The following is a 19,095-nucleotide window of genomic DNA, read 5'->3' as shown; positions in this document are numbered from 1 at the left end:
CAGAGCCTTTTCCCACAACAAAATGTTAACACTCACAGTGCTTTTCAACCCCAAGGACCTTTGCCTAGGAATCATATCAGCTTCCTTGCCACCTCCATAGCCTATCAACAAATCAACTAGGTTTTCCTTTCACAGACCGTTACGTTTCCCACTTCTTCATTTGGCACAAGGAAAAAACAGTCACAGAGGCTTCCCAAGCTGAGCTGGAGTCATGACTGCACCACAGCTACGAGTGAAAATGCCACTTGTTTTCACTTGCTACCCAACATAGGACAGCCTGTTACACAAAATCAACAGCAAAACTCCCCCCACTTTTGCAAAAAAATAAACCAACCCAAAACTTACATAACTCTGCAACTAATCTTTGTTAATCTTGAGCAAGGCATTTAAATCCAGGGAATAAGCCTATTCTTCTCATCCCCTGCCCCCCCCCCTGCAGCCTATCTGTACAGTGAAAAGGGAAACAAACAGAAGCAAAGTTCATGGCCTTATGATTTTTCCTTTTGACAAGAGTAAAGTGGCATCGTGTCCCTAGTCTGCTCTGAAGTAAAACCTCCTGCCCTGCCATATCCCACGCACAGCAACCGAGGACCTTAAGAGAAAAGCTGCTTTTGGACCAATTATCTCTTAGCTAAAGCATGGAAATCTCTACTCTCGCCACATACCATTGCCTTGCTTTCGTCTGGTACTTTTTTGTAGCCTATTCCATCGTATACATCAGAACAGAAGAGCGGCCATCTGAAGTGTTCCTTTACGGTGGGCAGTGGAAATATTTGACAGTCCTCAATCTGGTAAGCAAATCCTGTTGTACAGTGATACCAATATGTCTATTTGTTTGTCTGCCATCTGCGCCTCAAGACATATGCAGCTGGTATATTTGCTGCTGTTAAACTGCTTCCTTTAACAGTTTATACACCAAAGGAAACTAAGGAGGGATCTGTGCTTGTGTTGTGAAATGTATTCACAGGTTTCCTGCAGAAAGAATATTGGCTGGTGACCTGCTTGGCTTTCAGTAGGTACTTTGAAGCTAGCTCCCTCCCTGTAAAAGAGACAAGCTGTCATTGAGGAGATGGACAGAAAAGTATAGGTATGTCCAGCCAGTACCCATGCAAGTTTGGTGCCTGTTTTCTAACCTTTAATTCAATGCGTTACAAGGCTGCTTGGAGTTTTACTTCAAATTTTTAATAGACTTTTATGTCCTGTAAATTACAGAAAAGGTAAAACAAAACAGCACAGTGCTAATTTAGCCATTCAGAGTACATGCTTAGTTTGTCAATCAGTTGAGAACATCAGGGAAAGAAATTCCACCCCGTAGAGAGAGGTGCTTGTGACGTTATTACATGAGTTTCAGCAGTGCTATCAACTGGTTGCTACATTTCCTAAAAGTACACAGAAAAACATAGACTGTGATGTGTTCTGGTTCCCTTAATATGCTGACATTTCACAGGATAGAAATCAAAGTGAAAGCATGTGAGATACACCAGGGGAGAAGGCTGGTTCAGAGCCCAAAGGGTTCATCATCAGCCGAAAGGGTGGTGCAGTGGAAAGACCAGGCTTGTGGAGAGTTTTCCTATAAAGGAAAAATTTCAGGGACACTTGCTAATTTGAAGGATGACCGCAGGGACCTCCGTAGTCTTTCATCCGTTCTGTGTGACTGTCAGAGCTAAAGATCAGTGGGAGATCTGGTCTAGGGTATGTTTCTACTTTTCAGAAGGTAACACCTCATGGTGGAGTTCAGTGGAAGCCTAAAGGGTCCCCAGCTTCAAGAGGGGCTTTTGGAGACCCTGGGGGGCAGGTGAGAAATGGAGTCAGCCATTCTGTGACTCTGTGAAACATTTGCAATGAAAGAGATGCCGAATGGCATGTGAAAAACAACCTGGGGTTCTGGAAGCCACAGTGGTCTTCTCAGTGGCCAAGCCAGCTGTGGAAGGATGAGGACATATATATCGCCGCAGTCAGGGTGGCATTTGTATTGTTAATTGCTATGTTGTCTGGTATCAGTATATCTATTTGCTGGGGATAGCTGGCCCCACTAAAGTATTAGCCATATTTTCAGGCAAAACAGCATCTCCACTCCCACACTCTGGCATCATAATGAGAGCTACTATCCGGTATATCTCACAGTTCTAAAGCAAGTAACCCACCTTCCAGTATTTTGGGATGCAGAAATAGTCATTGAAATTATCATCCACCTTCCATTAATGACCAGCAGTGGATGATCAGGGAAAGGCTGCACAAGACATGAGCATGTATATGCATAAAATGAACTTTCCATGGCTCTATCATCCCACCAACATGCTGACTAACCCAGACAATATAAATCCAGCCCAAGGTAGCTAATACACACTCAAAGCCTTCCCTTCATCTATCTAAAGGAAAAACATACCTTTTCATACTTCTGGTACTTTTCCTATCCTGTGTGCCATGAAGTATGTGTGCCTTGGGTGAAAGAGCAGTTCATTTTTTTGGTGTAAACCTGTGTCCTGACAACTGAACTGGGTGCTTCATTACTTCCATATTGTAATTTAATCATCCATCCCTGTTCACATTTTCGTTGCCACTCATTAGAGACCTCTATCAGATTTTCCTCTCGTTAGTCTTTTCTGTAAACTGGAAGTCCAAGGTTTTTTCATCTCTCTTCACAAAGGGTTATTTTTTTCATTAAAGCATCCTTGCCGCCCTTTGCAGCAGTTTTTCTAGTTTCATGAGGGAGTAACTAGGGCAGGCTGCTGTCATTGAGTTATGAGTTATGAGATGGATTTATACAGTGGCTAAAGGTGTTTCCTTGTTTGTTGTTTATCTGTTCTTGACAGTTCTTAAATCTCTATTTGTCTGTTTTGATCACTGGTAGGCAAGAACACAGCAAATTGAGACAGCTATCCACAGTGAGTCCAACATTTCTTTCCTGGATGGTGATAGCTAATTTAGAACCCACAGTTGAAAAATATATAACTGTAGCTGCTTTTTCTTTCTGAAAAGCATTACTTTGCATTCATCAACACTGATTTTTGCCTAGTATTTGATCTCTCAGGCACTCAGTATCCTGAGATTCTTTGCCAATTTTACACTCAGGCTTTGCTTTGACCAAAAAAAAAAAAAAAAAATTCACAAAAGTTTACCACCTCAGTATTTGCTCCCTTTGCCAACTCATTTCCAGATCTGCCAAACAGCTTACTTCTTATTAAATCTGCATGAGTGAGGGCCCTTGCTCCAGTTCCCCAGTCTCACATCTTTTAACCACTCATTGATCTGATCCCAGTGCTAAAATGGAGTTGTCAGCCAACAGGGAGATGGTTTGGGTTGAAGATGTTGCCTATCTCTCATGCAGAAAACGTGGCAATGGGATAGGGTGTGCAAATTTCTCCTTCATGGCTGGTAATCCTTCTTCTACAGAGATGTGTTTTTTTTCAAGAAAGGATTACCAAAAAAGGGAAGAGGATTGGGGAAACAAATGCCCTTAGCCCACCTTCTCCCATTGAACTGGATAGCATTTTTTGGTAAAATGGTGGCAAAAGATTCTTGAGCTGCTATATAAGATAGGAAGAGGATGAGAAGACAATATGTCCCAGAATACTGTGGTGCTCTCTGTGGGGCTACACAGGACCTAAAAGAGTTGTCCCATGATTTGGCATTAAGGCCCTCCCTCTTGCTGCTGAGGGACATCAAAGAACAAGAGGTGGCTGTCAACCACACAAATCCATCAGGTGCACATTCAATGCATTAAATATCTGCCAGTTTGGAAGCAGTCCAACAAGGAAACACCTTGGAATGTTGGGAGGTATAGTCATGGGGAAGAAGAGCAGGCAAAAGCTTCACATTGGGCTGTTCTGGTTCAGTGGATCTGCTGTGCTAGACAGGGCTGGGTAGTGCCTTGGAGGCTTCCCCAGAGTCAGGCACACGAAGCCTTTGTCCAGCTCTTCTGCCTGTGTCCTGCAAGACTGTGATTGCCTGGCTTCTGGCACTGGCTGTCTGAATCACTTGGAAATTTTCCCTCCAAAGTTTTTCTTATCTCCTTGGAATTGCATTTAAAAATTTCCCTCTGTGGAAAGCTGCTGTGGCCAGCTCACTCTGATCTGAAATGGAAATACTGGGAAAAGTGGCATTTTCTGGGGACGGAAATGCCACTTGTCTCCTAGCTCTGCTGGAGGGATGCTGGAAAATATGACCCTCTTCTAGCACCTCATTCAATTCCTTCCTAATCATGTGGTTTTCCCATGAGAGCTACAGCTCTGACATTATTTCAGATTCATCTTCTTAATGATCATGGCAATCAAGATTCAGAAAGGAAATGTTTTTGTAGGGGGGAGAAGATAAGTGGGTTTTGTATCAAAGGAGTTCATTGACTGATTATTGAACAAGCAGAAATGACAGATAAAAACAGTTTTGTATTCATTTGTCTGTGACACAAAACAGTACAAGCTGAATCATTCATTGCCTGAAATATCCAAGCTCATAAAAATCTGCTCACTGCTGTAAATCTATTAGTAAATCGCTGCATAATGAGCACACTGCACCTTTAAAAACTATTAATTGCATTCCTGCCCCAGTTTATTCCATGTACTTTTGTCTTTCATAATGGAAATACTTTTCAATTCTCCTGAAATCTGTTTTGCATTTATTTAAAAATAGGCCCAGTATTTAGTATAGATATTTTCCAGGACACTATCATATGAATGGATGTGCGTCCACACTAAATGTTGACTGTTAACTCTAATAACTTGTTCAGAATATTGGATTTATCCGTCCCTTAAGGGCAGAGCTTGGAGCCGATTTATTTGCACTAGTTGAAGATTTTCAATATACACATATGGTAAGATCTTATACACAAAAGTAAATCATGTCAGGTTAGTTAAACAGAAACACCCTTTTGATCACTGCAGCAGATAAAAATTGAGGTTTGTCTTTGTCATGATGAGTCTCAGTTTGGAAAATTGATCTGGCCAAATTAAATGTTTGTACAGCACCTAGCACCATAGAACTCTGCAGGGTATAAAGGGGAAAGCAGCCTTTCTCCAGCAGGGATAATCATATCCATATTCTCCTCTTTGGGTTAATCGTTAGCTTTCTGAATGCTTCCAGTCTTCCTTCTGTTCGTGTGGGAATACTTTAGGGAATCCTCTCTATTTACAGCCAGACTTATATTCCATGAGCGACTGAAATGGATTTGTGAGTGCCAGTACTGCTGCTTGAGAAATTCATAGGACAGGACATCTGGAATAATTTGATGTTTTCATGCCTTTTTTATTTTTTTAATGTCAACATTTTCCCTTTAGTGAAGGGCTGCAATATTTGGATGCACCTTTCTTACAGGAATAACCTGTGTGGGTTTGGAGCTCTAACTCGAATCTACCGGGGGTGCACAGTGCCAGACTGAGCATTACTAGAGATGATTCTAGATAAGTTCAGTTTTCTGGCTTGAAAATTACTTGTACAATCTTCTATTGCTTCTGGAAATACAGGGTGATCACTGAAATGTCTGAAACCCCTTTGAAACTACAGTGATGAACAAGGGCAGAGCTACAGCAGCACACATCCAAGCTTCTGAGGCTGAGTTCAAACTTCTTCAGGAGTTGTTCTTCATGTTCAGCCAGAGAAATGGGTCAGGTTACATGTTCAGATAAGCATTTTCCATGCAAAAGATAACATTGTCCTCCCCTGTGGATGAAAAAATATTTACCAGGCTGAGAAGTGGCTGTTTTGGAACTGTTTCTTTTCAGAAATGTTTGTTTTAGTTAATTTTGAAGCAGGGAAAGACACAGCCTATCCCTGTCCCATGATTAATGTAAGGCTGACCATGAAGAAGATAATAATAGCCTCATCCTCTGGGAACCAGGCCTCTCCCTAATTGCTTTATTGGCAATTAGTCACCATGTGTCACCAGACTGTCACCACCCTCATGTTAATTTTTTATGCTTTTTACAGAAAGTTGCTGCTGACTCTACAGGGTGTAACAAGAGCTTCTGTTTATTACCAGGCTTTTCTTAGCTCTTCAAGGATTTGGTATTGGTGTCCTGGTGAGGCCAAGGACTGGGCCTTGAACATGTGTTTATGTCTGAGTATGCTGCATCCCAGCACGGACTTTTCTGAACCAGACCCATGACTTAGAGGGCTGAATCCCTACTGACTGAGATAGTGCCTGCAGTTACAGAGGCTAATGGTAATAACGGGGAGAGAAGAACAACACATTTAAAAGAGCTGGTTTGGGTGCCTCAGAATTGAACAGAACCACATGTGGGTTCTGATGAAGCTGCTTGGTCTTTTTCTTTTTATATATAAAATTGTGGCTGTTCAACCAATGCCTTGATAGGGAACACGGGGCTTTGCAGCTGAACCAGGTGATGCGTGACCTCTGATACCTTGTCCTTGGTGACCCTGGGCCAGTTACCCAGCCTGTATCAACTCCTCTCTACCTCTATTGCTGCGGGTCTGCACAGGGAGGGGGGACACTCCACCAGTGGCACCTGGATACAGTCTACTGTGGTGACTCTCTGGACTGCGGAAAGGATAGGGAAGGAAGAATGTATCTTTCCCTTTGCTGAGAAGACACAAAATGAATGGGGATTGTTGTAGATAACTGCAAATTATGGTCATTTAGCTGCCCAGGAAGACTCAGCCTCTCCAGGCTGAACCTTGCAGAAATACTTGTTTGAAAACATCCATGGTGAAATCATAGTCCCCTCCTCCCCTCAGATACTTTGATAAAAAAGGAATTTCTGATGGAAAAGCATTGCACTAATCCTTTCCCCTCCCAAGCACCACCCTTCTCAGCTTCTTCAGAAACTGATGAAATAACCAGCCACAACTTCAGACACTTTGCTTTAAATAAATATCTGATTCACAGTAGAGATCATGGGAAAAGAGATCTCACCCTGAAAGCTATAACCTTCTTTCCATTTAAGTATCACTAGCTGGTCTAGTGTTTGCAGTAGTCTGCATTTCCCATATTGCATCACTCTGGGAGAATCTAGCCTTAAAAAGAAGTGGCCACCCTGTGAGTTAACCAAACTGAACTGACTCGGTGGGGAATGCAAGGCAGTGGGAGAAGTATTTTTCTGCAAAGCTCTGCCTTTGTGCATCTGACAAACTGGGTTCATCTTGATCTGCTGTGTAGTGTTAGGAGAGAAAATGAAGCAATCAGAAAAGCAATATTGGCTTAAACCACAACGTTCTGACAATTTCACACATAATTTGAGGAGTTCTGTTTTGTGTGCAATTGCCTAATTCTTTACCAAATCCTCCTAGCACCCTCCCCAAACAATCCCTCCCTCATTGTTTGTAAATGATGTAAAGAAAGAAATAAAAAAACCCCTGAACCCAAACCACAACCTCTCATCCCTAAAATTCATTAGTTATAAATAGTTCTATGCAAACCTAACTAAAACTTCAGTGGCCTGGATCTCTGCTTCTAAGCACTTGAAATCCTTTATTGAATTTGAGTTCAGCAAAAGAGGTTCTGTTTTGGATAACTTCTGCACCTAATTCTCATATTAGAGCGTTTTGAACTACTTGACAGTGATATCAACTGCACTGTGAGTCCCTGGAAAGAACCCGTGTTGGCTAAATGGTGGGAAAATCCATCTAGCAATTGCTTTACAGAAAACATTTCCTGGCATATTTTGTTCTCTCCTGCTCAGATACATCCAACGTCAACAATTAACATAGGAAGTGTGAGGGAGCTGGCTTTCAACATGTCCTTCCACTTCACCCATCTGAATCACATCACACATCTCTGTTTAGTCTATTAACTGAGATATTGTTAAAGTTATCTCCTGAACAACTTTATTTAATCAGTTTCAGCTAGTAAAAAAAGATTTAGCCAACAGCTATTTCCCTCACGCAGGCTTGCAACTCACGAACAAAACAGCTCCCTGAAGAGCAAGGACAGATTTCATTGAGGTACGTGCTAATGAAAGCTGTATGAGTTTTCCTCATTAGGTGTAATTACTTTAGATTTTGCAGGCCATCTTCTATGGGGTGTCCTTCCTGGCTGATGTGTTGAGACTAATTAAGAAACTGCGATGTGCTAAGTGCGTAATTTCCAGCAGAGACCTTCTTTTCAGTGTCCTGGCTTTCCCAGTGTCCACAGTAAGTAACCTTTGTCTCTGTACGAGAAAATAACATTTGCATGAATGCTTAAGGGTATATAGCATAGCATGTATGTGTATAAAAGAGATAAGAACTAAGGGCTCTCTTTTACCCTTGAATTTGCAGTGGATTTGGACCGTTTAGAAGAAGAAACAATGCTGAGCCTGTCATGGTTGAAAGCAAAGCCTCTTGCACAAGTGTTAGGGTTACTGTCCTTGAGTGGACACAGATTGACCCCAAAGGGTGAACAAGGTGTAACCTCTCTGTTAATCTCATGGTTCAAATAGCTGTGGCTTTATTAACTTAGGGCTTTTCTCTAAAGGGCAGAACAGGTCGGGAGGACATGAGAGGGTACCTAAGACACAGCAAAACCTCACATCTCCTTCTCTAAAGCCAGTATGGCTTTAAATAAGCACTGGAGAGAAACAGATTCATGGAAAAATAATTATAGTCACAGCTTATGTCAGATACATCATGTATCACCTACTCCCTCACAGACAATGCTGTTTATCAAAACACCGTGGGTTGGACAGGAACTGATGGGTTATTTATACATGTAGGTGCACTCTTTGAGAGTGATGCCTGCAGCCATCTCTGAATCTCAAAGGGCTGAGAAGCACTGCTTAAACATGGTCCACAAGCTAGCTGGTTCAGTAAAAATGTCCTGACACGGAGGGAATCAGAGAGACTGGATAATTTGTCTTCCCTGCACAGCAGTATTCACAATGCTGCTGTCATTACCCCCCAGGCATCCCCACCGTGCCAGCCAGACAGAGGCTCGGTCTCCTTCTTCCAGCATCTCACACCCCTGATTTCCAACCCTAACCACAAAGTGTGCTCAAATACAAAGCCAGGCCAAACAAAATGCAAATCAGCTTCCAGGTATCAGTAACTGATACCAGGGATCATTTCCTCCAGTTACGTTCTCCCACTGTAAATCCTGCTCTGTTGGGAAAAAAAGGGGGGCCAAAGTACAGCTTTCACATGCAGTTTCTGAATTAGATTTATGAATTGTGAGGATAAGGGTAAGACTATGTGAACTGACTTACTAAGATCTGGTTTTACTTTGTCACTGAGCAAAACACAGGCTTGACAGACAGTCCCTTGAGGAGAACACCTGGACCATCAAAAGATCCCATCCGCAAAGGGAAAGGGAAAGGGAAAAAAGAAGAAGCAGCTAATCTTGGATTCCACAGAAAATGTCAGTGTTGGCACTTTATAAAGGAGTTTTTTTCTCCCAGTATCAACACAGAACACTGCATCTCAGAGTAAATGTGAGATAACATGAGTTCATCTGGCAGTGTCATCATTTTTCATGTAGAAAATGTTTTGGCTTCTCAGAAATGAAAGCACTAACCAAATCCTATCCTAATTATGTTTGTCTTTCTTTTCTAAATTTGATTTATTTTGTGTTTTTGTTCCAGTTTGTGTGTATATCCTTTTGGACACTGTATTCCTACAATCGAGAGCTGGTTTACCCCAGAAGCCTTGATAGAGTGATCCCATTCTGGTTAAACCACGCTATGGTGAGTAAGAAACCCCTTGGCCTCTTGCAGAGAAGAGGGAGACTTTGCAGCGTGTGTCCCATCAATGCATTGTGTCACTTTCCAGAAGAGTTTCACAGCTTCTTCTTTCTCACCTCCTCCTTCCTGCTTGTCTGAATCTGATGTTGAGCTGTACACAGCAAGCAGATGCATGTGCTTGAAGCTGCCTCAAGAAGCCTTTTATCACACAAGGATGTCAGTGAATTGGTGCTTGTCAAACCTCTGAAGTCAATGAAATGATGTGTAGTCAGAAGGAAAAAAATCTTGCTTATTGTAGCTCAAGAAAGAAATTGTCTCTGCTAACAGAAGTCTCTAAAATACAAAACGGCTGGGAGTATAACAAAGCAGCCCTTAATTTTTTAAAAAAGGTGAAATAACCAAAGAAAATCTGACAGGTCTATAGCTAATAAGCTAATGTGTGCACAGCTTTGAATAGCTGGATTGCAATGATTGTTTACAGATTTTCTGTAAATACTTTCCAGATTTCTCCTTCATTTGCTCTGGCCGTTTTTATGATGTGTTGAATAATCACATATTTCCCATCAGTCAAGTGTAAGGAGGCTGACAGTAACATAGAAACTGTGGGTGGATTGCAAGGTCAGGGAGGCCTCATGGGGCTAATGCGAAGGGGGAGAGAAGGGAGAGGTTCAGTGCTAGGCTGAATCAGAGGAGCCAAAAACTGAAATATGAAATAATCGCATAGAAGACTCATTTCTCTCCAGACTTAATTTCTTAAGAATAGTGCTTTGCAACCCACTGCTTTGCAGCAGTTCATGATGGGTGTTGGAGGTAAATGTGGGAGGTTTTGGGATGTCTGACTGAGGACAGTTGCTGGAGGTTTGAGCAGCCACTTGATTTGGACAGGCATATTCAGAGATGTGTGACTGGAATCCAAACACACATAGGCATGTCCGCATTGCTGATACCCGAGTGATAAACCACAGCCATCACACACTTTTAACCTCATCACCAGCTCTCTCTCCACCAATTCATCTCAACCAGGGCCTTTTTGTGGCTGTGCAAACCTCTGCGAAAGGGTGCAAGAGGACACCACTCTCTCTCAAAATCACCATCCACAAAAATGACAAATTCTTCATGTCCTCAGCATCATGCTGGTTTCAGGGCCAGGATGCAATACGGGCAACTGGTTTAAAATCTTCACAGTGGTGGAGGTGCTGGGGAAGGGGAGGGTACATAGTGGAGCTGAGAGGATATAGGCTTTGCTGCTTGTTTTAATCCCAGCACACAGCTGAGAATTTGCCCTTTCCATTTCCACATTTGTTTATGACATGGTAAGGCTGACAGGCACTAGGACATACCTTTTTATTTCATGTGCAAGAACTCTTTGCAGGAATCTCTCAAACATATTAGTTATAACTTCTGTCTTACCCTACCTACATCTACATTTCATAACAGAGTCATTCTGACGACAACAAAAAGCTTTTCCATATCAAAAATGTCAAAAACAGGTGATAAAAAAGGAAAAACAATTCTTCCCGAAAATTATTTTGACGAGATAGAAACTTCACATAAAGCAAACCTCTATCACAACCTAGTATTTTATTTCTACAGCTCTTAATACACTGCAGACATCTTGCACTTGACAGTTCCTGGGTGGGAAATTTTCCTTCCAGTCGATATCAGGTGTAAAAACATGTGCCACCAGCATAGACGGATCTCTGCTATTGACAATCCTCGTGTTTTGGCACACCTTCCAACAGGTGCCTTCAGGCTTGACTGAGGCATTTCTTTCTTCCAACACTATCACTGGGAACACTAGGGAGCTGCAGGGAGATACCAACACTTTAAGGGACAATCTCCAAATTCTGATTGCCAAGTGGACACTTTTTCTTTGGGTTCATTTTCTTGCACATTGCTATACATTATGGCTCTGAGATTCCAGACATTTCATGGCAGATTGAGGCACCATGTAGCTGACTTTGGTGGAAAAAGACACTGGTCTATCAACAGTAAATGTCAGTACCATATAATTTGCAGTGGGAGTACTTTTTTTTTTAAATCTTGGTCTATTTTAATATTGTAAATAGAGAAAGCATATGTTGTTATGTAACTGTAGAACAAGCACACAGAATCACTTCAGGAATACTGAGCTGCTTGTGGTGATGCTGCAGCACCTTCCTTGCAAAAATGAACTGGCCATTTTTCTCCCTCACATGGACTGCTCTTACAGTGGGAAAGTGTTGTTGCCCACCAGGTAGCCCAGAGCTGTGGAGAGAGCACTACAGTTTAGGCATGTTTTTGCGGTCTGAGCAGAAATATCCTCTGTTTTGCGGAAAGGATGGCTAATGCAGAAAGGAATTCTGCTAATATTTGAAGGGGCCAAATATTCCAAACTATCTGGGTTTCTCTCTTTGCTTTTTTCCTGAGTTTAATCCAAAGGCTGAGCCTCAGTTTTCACTTCTGTTTACCTATGATAATTATGTTTTACCATCATTATATAAAACTTTGAGCTTCATGGATGAAAAAACCCCCACCCTACTTATGTCTCAAGCACAATTATTTTATTTGAACAAGATTTTTGAAGTGGAAGATGGCTGAGACAAAAGATATACTGGCCAATTTGTCAAGTGAATTTGTTTATTTCTTTCCCAGTCATCTCTTTCCAAGCAACATCTGGATACCCTCCAGAAGGCAACTAACTGCTGGAGACAGTTGTATTAAACCATATGCACATATTTTTCAACTTCATGGCAGTATTGGGGAATGCTACATTTTGAAGGGTCTGACAGAATTGAACACTAAACAAAGAGGAGCGATGGTGGTTCGGAAGAGATAACTCAAAAACATTTTAATCTATAACAAAAGATACACATCAGCCTTGACCAGATGTGTTCACAAAAAATGCTAGCAGTAGAATTGTCTTTTTGTAGAAAAAGTTTTATATTTTCAGTCTGTAGGGCATAGTTCTTTTAAAAAACAAAATTTTCTCTATTTCCAGGCTGCAGCTAAGTTTAGTTCAGCCATCTCTTTTTCTAATTTACTCTTTAACCGTGTTACACTCTCACCTTTACAAAAATCAGCATTTTAGTGTCCTAGGCACTTTACTGGCACATTGTTGTGAATAATGCATGTTCAGCCGAGAATAGAAAAGGAGGGATGGTAAAGGAAGACACAGAAGAAACACGTCTTACCTGGCAGATTTTCAGCAAAGATGATGACAGAATCCACATGGCCTGAGCCTCTGAATCTCCTTTGCACCTTGCCCTGATGTAGCTAAGCAGTATCTGAATGTATAAAAGAAAATGCAAGGGAGTGAGAGAACAAGCTGTGTGCATACAAGTAATTTTCCTTCACTGAAGCAAGCCACTGATGCCCTGACAGTAAGAATACCAACAAGACTCACAGTGTTCCCTATCATCTTGGAGCTTCTTGGTTTATACAAGCTGCTTGTGTTCTGCCTACATAGCTAAGCCTTAACTTCCCCAGTGTGTACGCAACTACATCAACAGAAATGGTATTTTGGATCAGTGTGATTTACTTCCATCTGGAAAATAATAAGTTCTATGAATATAAATTACTACAGCTATTTTAGGAAGCTGACACACCACTAACCAAAAAAGGGGGTACAAAATCAGTAGAGCAAAACCCACTTGTTCAGGACACTCTAACTGGACCATTACTCCAGGTGTGTACACAAGAACAACCTCAGGTTCACCTTTGACAATCTTAAATTATTCTCTTTGTAAGTGGTATTTAATGCTTAATAATTCCTGCACATTTATACCATAGCGAAACATTTCCATTTGTTTGCATTTCACAGTATCTCAATTTTAAGCTGTCTGGCAATGATGGAGGCTCATAGGCTTTCAACTACACTCAGCTTTTGGCAAAGAAGAATGTATGTGTGAGGGATATGGCACACAAAATTAATCACCCCACACATTTAAGAGCAAAGATGCTTAGCTTTTCCCAGCACTACACAGATTTTTTTTAAGTTTCCATTTTTTGTTGACATAAGCCCATTTCCTCAGGGAGAAAGTATGTGTTTCACAGACAAATGTTATGGCAGGGAATCCTCCCGGGCTGCTGCTACCCCAGTGTGCACAGGTGCAGCCTCTGTAACCCACCCTGCAAAGGAACAGCTGGAGACAAATATTCCACAGCAAAGGATGCGTCACTTCAGTCTCATGTCAGCCTCCAGCTGCAATGCAACATCAGTTTCTTAGACTACATAGCTAATGTCAGGGTGAAACACAATTAAAATTCTGGCATTGACATTGAGACAAAACATTTGCTAGTAAGCAATAGGATATTCAGCCAGGGCCTTATTACCAAAAATGCATGCATGCAAGAAAGAAACTTTATCTCTGAAACTCTTTTATCTTTGATCATACAATTGGTCTGATGTTTCATCCATTTTTCACAACAATGCTCCGAAACTACCTACGTGTCTAAGAAAAAAAAAAATGTTGGTTTGCAGATGAGCATGAATGGACCTGGAAAGGGCAGAAAGAGAGAGTAGCTGAAGGTTCAGAGAGGAGTGGTGCTGGAATTAAATTGAGCAATAGCTTCCTGACTAATTTGCCACCACACCTGCTCAGTAACAGGACTCTTTGTACATCCCACTCTATCCATAAAATAAATCTGTGTTTCCCTGGAAATGCACTGATGGCTGAGAATATAAAATATGTAGTAACTCTAAGAGAGAATTATTTCTTTAACTAAACATGGCAATGTACTAGTTAAAGAAATAAAATGAACAATAATGCTTAAGCCATTTCCACCCTGAAAATTAAAGAGAGGTTAAGAGAGTAAGAAAAATGTATAAGGATATATTGGAAAAGAAAATTTTGAAGGAGGCATTTGAATGAAGGCAAAATAATAGCAAAATAAGTCAAAAGTGGGGATTTGTTCGAAAATTAGGCCAAAAAAGGAGAGAGCATACAGGGATTCAGAAAATTATGAGTATAAAACTAAACAGAGGTCATCATGACAGGAAGCCATTTAGTTTTATTGTGCTCAGATAACACAGGCTGTGTTTATGAAAGAATCCGACTGAAGGAAATTTCCATAGACAAAGGGATGTTTCCCAACAAAGAGCTGAATGTCTGAGTGAACACCTCAAGGGTCAACCAATGAGCACTGGCTTACAAGCCTCATAAGGCAGCACCAAAGTGGGGTTTTGCTTTTTCTTTGCAGTAACATACTGATGGAGAAGATAGAAGTATGAGTGTTGGCCACGAGTGGTTGTCAGCACACAATCTCTGTGGGGAATTTGTCTGAAAGGAGAAACACAGGCAGTTTTTCAAAAGCACTTGATGGTCTCCAACTGTGCCCAGTGGAGTTTAGTTTGGCCAGCGGTAACTGTTTGTGAAAAAAAATCCGTCCCTAAAGTCTCACATGTTAATGGAAAGCAGACATGGAGGGTATGTAAATGCAGACAAATTAGAAACAAACAGCTATGGTCAACCGAGGCATCATTTCCTTCACTCTGGAGTCAAACAAGGTCAAACCGAGTCAACTGCAACACACGCGTTAGGCGTACGAGTGATCTCAGCAGCTCTGGGGAGATTATTCATGGGCTTAAAACTCAGCCTAGGCTGGAGCCTGCAGCTGAACACAAACTCTACCCAACCCTGTCTTCTCAACCCCAGCAAACTTGCTTGTGCTTGTATTCTCAATGGCAAAATGAGGATATAGCATTAAATAAACACACAAATTACTCAAAACATGGGAAGTAAAAATTCCATATGGACTTACCAAACAGTGGAAAAAATATTCAGAGAGGACTATTTATCTCAGTTTAAACTGATGAACCTGAAACGTATCCTGGGAAAAAAAAGTAAAGAAGGAGAAGAATGTTCTTCTCTGCAGGATATGAGTTAACATGCCAATGTTTCAGATAAAGTTCAACAGATGTTTAAGAAACTTTCTTCCCCTGTATTCATATGCCAGAGTTTATGAGCTACAAAAATAAATTTTCAATTTTTTAACTAGTTCAGATTCACCTGAGTTTGTAAGGAAAGAAGCAGAGAAACCAAACACAAGTTAAAAATCATAATAAGTGCCAAAAAGAGACAGAAAGGATTTTAAAATTGAATGTTTGGAAGCAGAATTCAGATTAAAAGTGTGATTAGCTAACCAAAGGCCTCTGATAATTTGGAAAGTCCCATAACTTTTATCTTTTCATTATAGAAATATATAAAAAACCCCAGCTTTTAAAATACTTTGCTCTTGCAAAATTTGTAAGCTGAAAGCTTCCCTCAGCAAACAGAGGTTGTTAGACAAGTAAATACATTAATATTTCAAAGAACATAAAAATAAGTACTAACAGGATTCCTGCCAAGAGTAAAAAAAAGCTCTCTGATTCACTTTGGTTCATTGATAGCCTGATCAGTACACAGAGCTATTGTTTTAGCTTGTTTTCCTTACTTTGGAGTGAAATAGGTTTCTTTCTCCCTCTGTGATAATTACTTTTGACAGTTTCACTGTTTATATGTGAAACCGAGAAACTGTTAATTGAAATAAAAAATGAGTCACTGTTTCCAGCAATTTTTGCCAATATTTTGATCTATGTCAATCTGAGCTTAATTATTAAGTTTTCTTTAAAGGAGGAGGCAAAACTGTATATTTTAATTTGGCCCCATACAAATACTGCACTCCTCAGATATACGTCAGTTTAAGGATATGAAGCTCAGCTAAATAGGGTTGAAAATATATTTAATGACTATGCACTAGAGACCTATGGTTAAAAATAATTTGAATGAGAAAATACTTTTTTTAAATTTTTTTTTATTGAGAAGGATATGAGAAGCCTTTAAAGCCTTTCAGTAGATATGATTAACCATGATATATGGTCTATCACTAACGATGTTGCCAAAGTCAACGTCCCTCTGCTGTAAGAGGAAAATCGTGTGGAAATCCAGCTGCGTGTCGTAGGCAAAGGGCAAGCTTTGCACCCTGTAGCCATCCTCGTGTTCCTCTGGTGTCTGCTGTATAAATATGCATCTGCTGTCATAAACATGCTCAGATATTTGACAGAAATTCCTCTGTGATTTTACTGTTAATGGACAAATTTGGCTTGGCAGAAATACGTGAAACCACCAGTGGACTCTGGGACAGCAGAAACGCAAGAGAAGATTTTCCCACATGGTTACTGGCCTGGGGTGTATGTGTACATGAGAAGGAGTTGTGGACAAAAAGAAAAAACCTTTATATTCACAAAGGAAACATGATAAATGAACTCAGGAATCACTTGTACTGATACAAGACCTATGTGATCAAGTAAGGGGGTTGTAGAACTGAAGAATATCTTTGTGAAAGAAAACAGAAGGAAATCTCAATGCCAGTGACTGAGGGAAACTGGAACATCAAATAAATCTTTTCTATCTCTTTTCTCTAAAAAAAATGATAACGAAGCTGAAAGGGTTATTTTGATAGTAGGACAGCCAGGTATGAATAGCAGCTCCCAGGGGTGTTGGGAGGGCTGAAGGAGGACATGCAGCTTCCAGGGAGTTGTCACTTGGCAGCAACAGACAAAAATGGATGTCTGTCTCAAACAAATAGGTAAAGACTGTTTTCGTGTGTGCTATATATAGCTCAATGTGCATTTAAAGAATTTAATGTGTATTTGTGACAACTTATACTATAAATATACAGCAAGAAAACTTTGACACCATACTATCATACCAGATACTCAGCAAAGTCTCTGACAGATACATACATTGAAAGTGTTACAACCATTTCCTTAGGACAAGAGGAAACTTCATACCATACATCCAGCAGGTTGTGCCTTTAGAGAAAAATACAAAAGAAATCCTTAGTTTCACGTTTTTTCTGTTTAAAAGTCTATCTTCCTCTGTTGCCCTGCTCCCATACCTCCCCCTATCTACTCATGAAAATATTTCCTTAATTAATAGGAATTTAACCAACTAGTCAGCTACAGTTGCTTTAGTTTTCTTCTTTGCATCTCACTGACTGTTTTTGCTGTGTTGTTCCTCAACATTGTTTAAGCCACCTCTCCTAGGTATTGCAACTTGAAGTCGTTTGTTTGCACAGGGAATATTACCAAACTTTCAGTGCGGAAATTTCACCAAAACAAATTATTTTCTGAAATTGGTACAAATCAGTCAACAAGCTGAGGCATTAGCATCCCAAGAGTCACTACACTTTCCATTCAACATCTCAGAGTAGAAGGCCTTCTGCTGTGCTCCCAACATCCCCACCTCCTCTTGGAGGCAGCCGCTCACCACAAAACAGTCAATTCCACCAAATTGTCTGCACAGTGCTGAAAATCCTCCATGCTCAGACGGTTATCATAAAAGTCTTTGAAACTGAATCTACTTAATACAATACAAACTCTTTGACTAAAAAAAAAAAAAAAAAAAAAAAAGAGAGAGAGAAGAAAAACATGCTTCTCCAGCAAGCTAACTCCTTTCCAATTCTTAAATAAGCTTTTTTGAAGTTCCTTCATCATCTTCAATCACAGTTAACTAAAGTCCTCTGTATGTTTACCACCCCATTTTTCAGTTTACAAAGAGAAGCACAACACACTGCAATTGCACTGGAGTAAGTAATAAATGACAATATATAAAATACAATAGTGACTTGAACAGAACAAAAAGGCAATCCAACAATTGCTTAATGAGTTCAAGGAGCAGACTTTTTACATCCTCAAGTGCACATTACAATAGAGTTCAATAACTTTTGTACTCTAATGGGAATTAACAAAAAATTATTGCATTAAAAATGCAAAAGGAGAGCTCATCTATTATAAAGTAACACAGATCACCCTACAGGCAAACCTTATTACAGTACCTTTTACATCATACTAACAAGAAAATTTTTGTGCTCATTACTGTAGGGATACTTCACTATGAAAAAAAACCAAGTATGCACATTTGTATACAATTATACTCAGTATTGTTAAATAATCCTTTGCTTATAGGCAGTTGCTTGGGCTTTGTGATCAGCAATAACTGAAGGTGAGGCACTGCAATCGGTCAGTGACAGACTCTCTGTTTTCCTCAGCACACAGCTGTATTGCCATTTGCTCTCCTGGAAATCCTTGCCTTGCCACACCGTTACCCAGCAAAGAGGAAGGGATTGATTCTACTGGGATTTGTCGCTTTTCTGTATATCAGTTGGTAAGAATTATGTATTTTAAAACATTTTCTTCAAGTGATCTACTTTGTAAAACAAGGCCAATTGCTGTACTTAGATCTAAGTTCTCGCCCAGGTACGTGGAAGACAACAGTCTGTTCTGTGGAGAAATCATTTAAACTTCAGCTGAGACCCATGGAAACTATTTCCAGATGTAGGTAGATGAGGTTTCTTCAAACACAGTACAGGTACTGAGACCTTACACAGTATCTTCTGCTCTTCTAAGGCCTCTTATAGAAAAACAACTAAATTGCCATAAACTCTAAGGTACTCTGAGTTATTTATGCTGGGCTGGAGTTTTTATTTCTACCAGTACCATCAAATTTACCTCCACTCGCTCTCT

General features: G+C 40.4%; 1 protein-coding gene across 1 annotated transcript in view; it reads left to right on the top strand.

Moving 5' to 3' along the window:
• The first annotated feature begins 521 nt into the window (after positions 1 to 521).
• The window catches only part of ADTRP (androgen dependent TFPI regulating protein), a 29,061-nt gene continuing 10,487 nt past the window's right edge, over positions 522 to 19,095 (top strand). The window contains exons 1-4 of the mRNA XM_027654095.1: positions 522 to 791; positions 7,951 to 8,085; positions 9,510 to 9,611; positions 18,621 to 18,736. Coding sequence (XP_027509896.1) covers positions 639 to 791; positions 7,951 to 8,085; positions 9,510 to 9,611; positions 18,621 to 18,736 — 506 coding nt within the window. The 5' untranslated portion in view covers positions 522 to 638. The remainder of the gene's footprint in view (positions 792 to 7,950; positions 8,086 to 9,509; positions 9,612 to 18,620; positions 18,737 to 19,095) is intronic.

Source organism: Corapipo altera, unplaced genomic scaffold (assembly GCF_003945725.1).
Source record: "Corapipo altera isolate COAL_440 unplaced genomic scaffold, ASM394572v1 60, whole genome shotgun sequence".
Lineage (NCBI taxonomy): Eukaryota > Metazoa > Chordata > Aves > Passeriformes > Pipridae > Corapipo > Corapipo altera.
The sequence above is the reverse complement of the archived record's forward strand: the minus strand, read 5'-3'. Positions and strand labels throughout refer to the sequence as shown.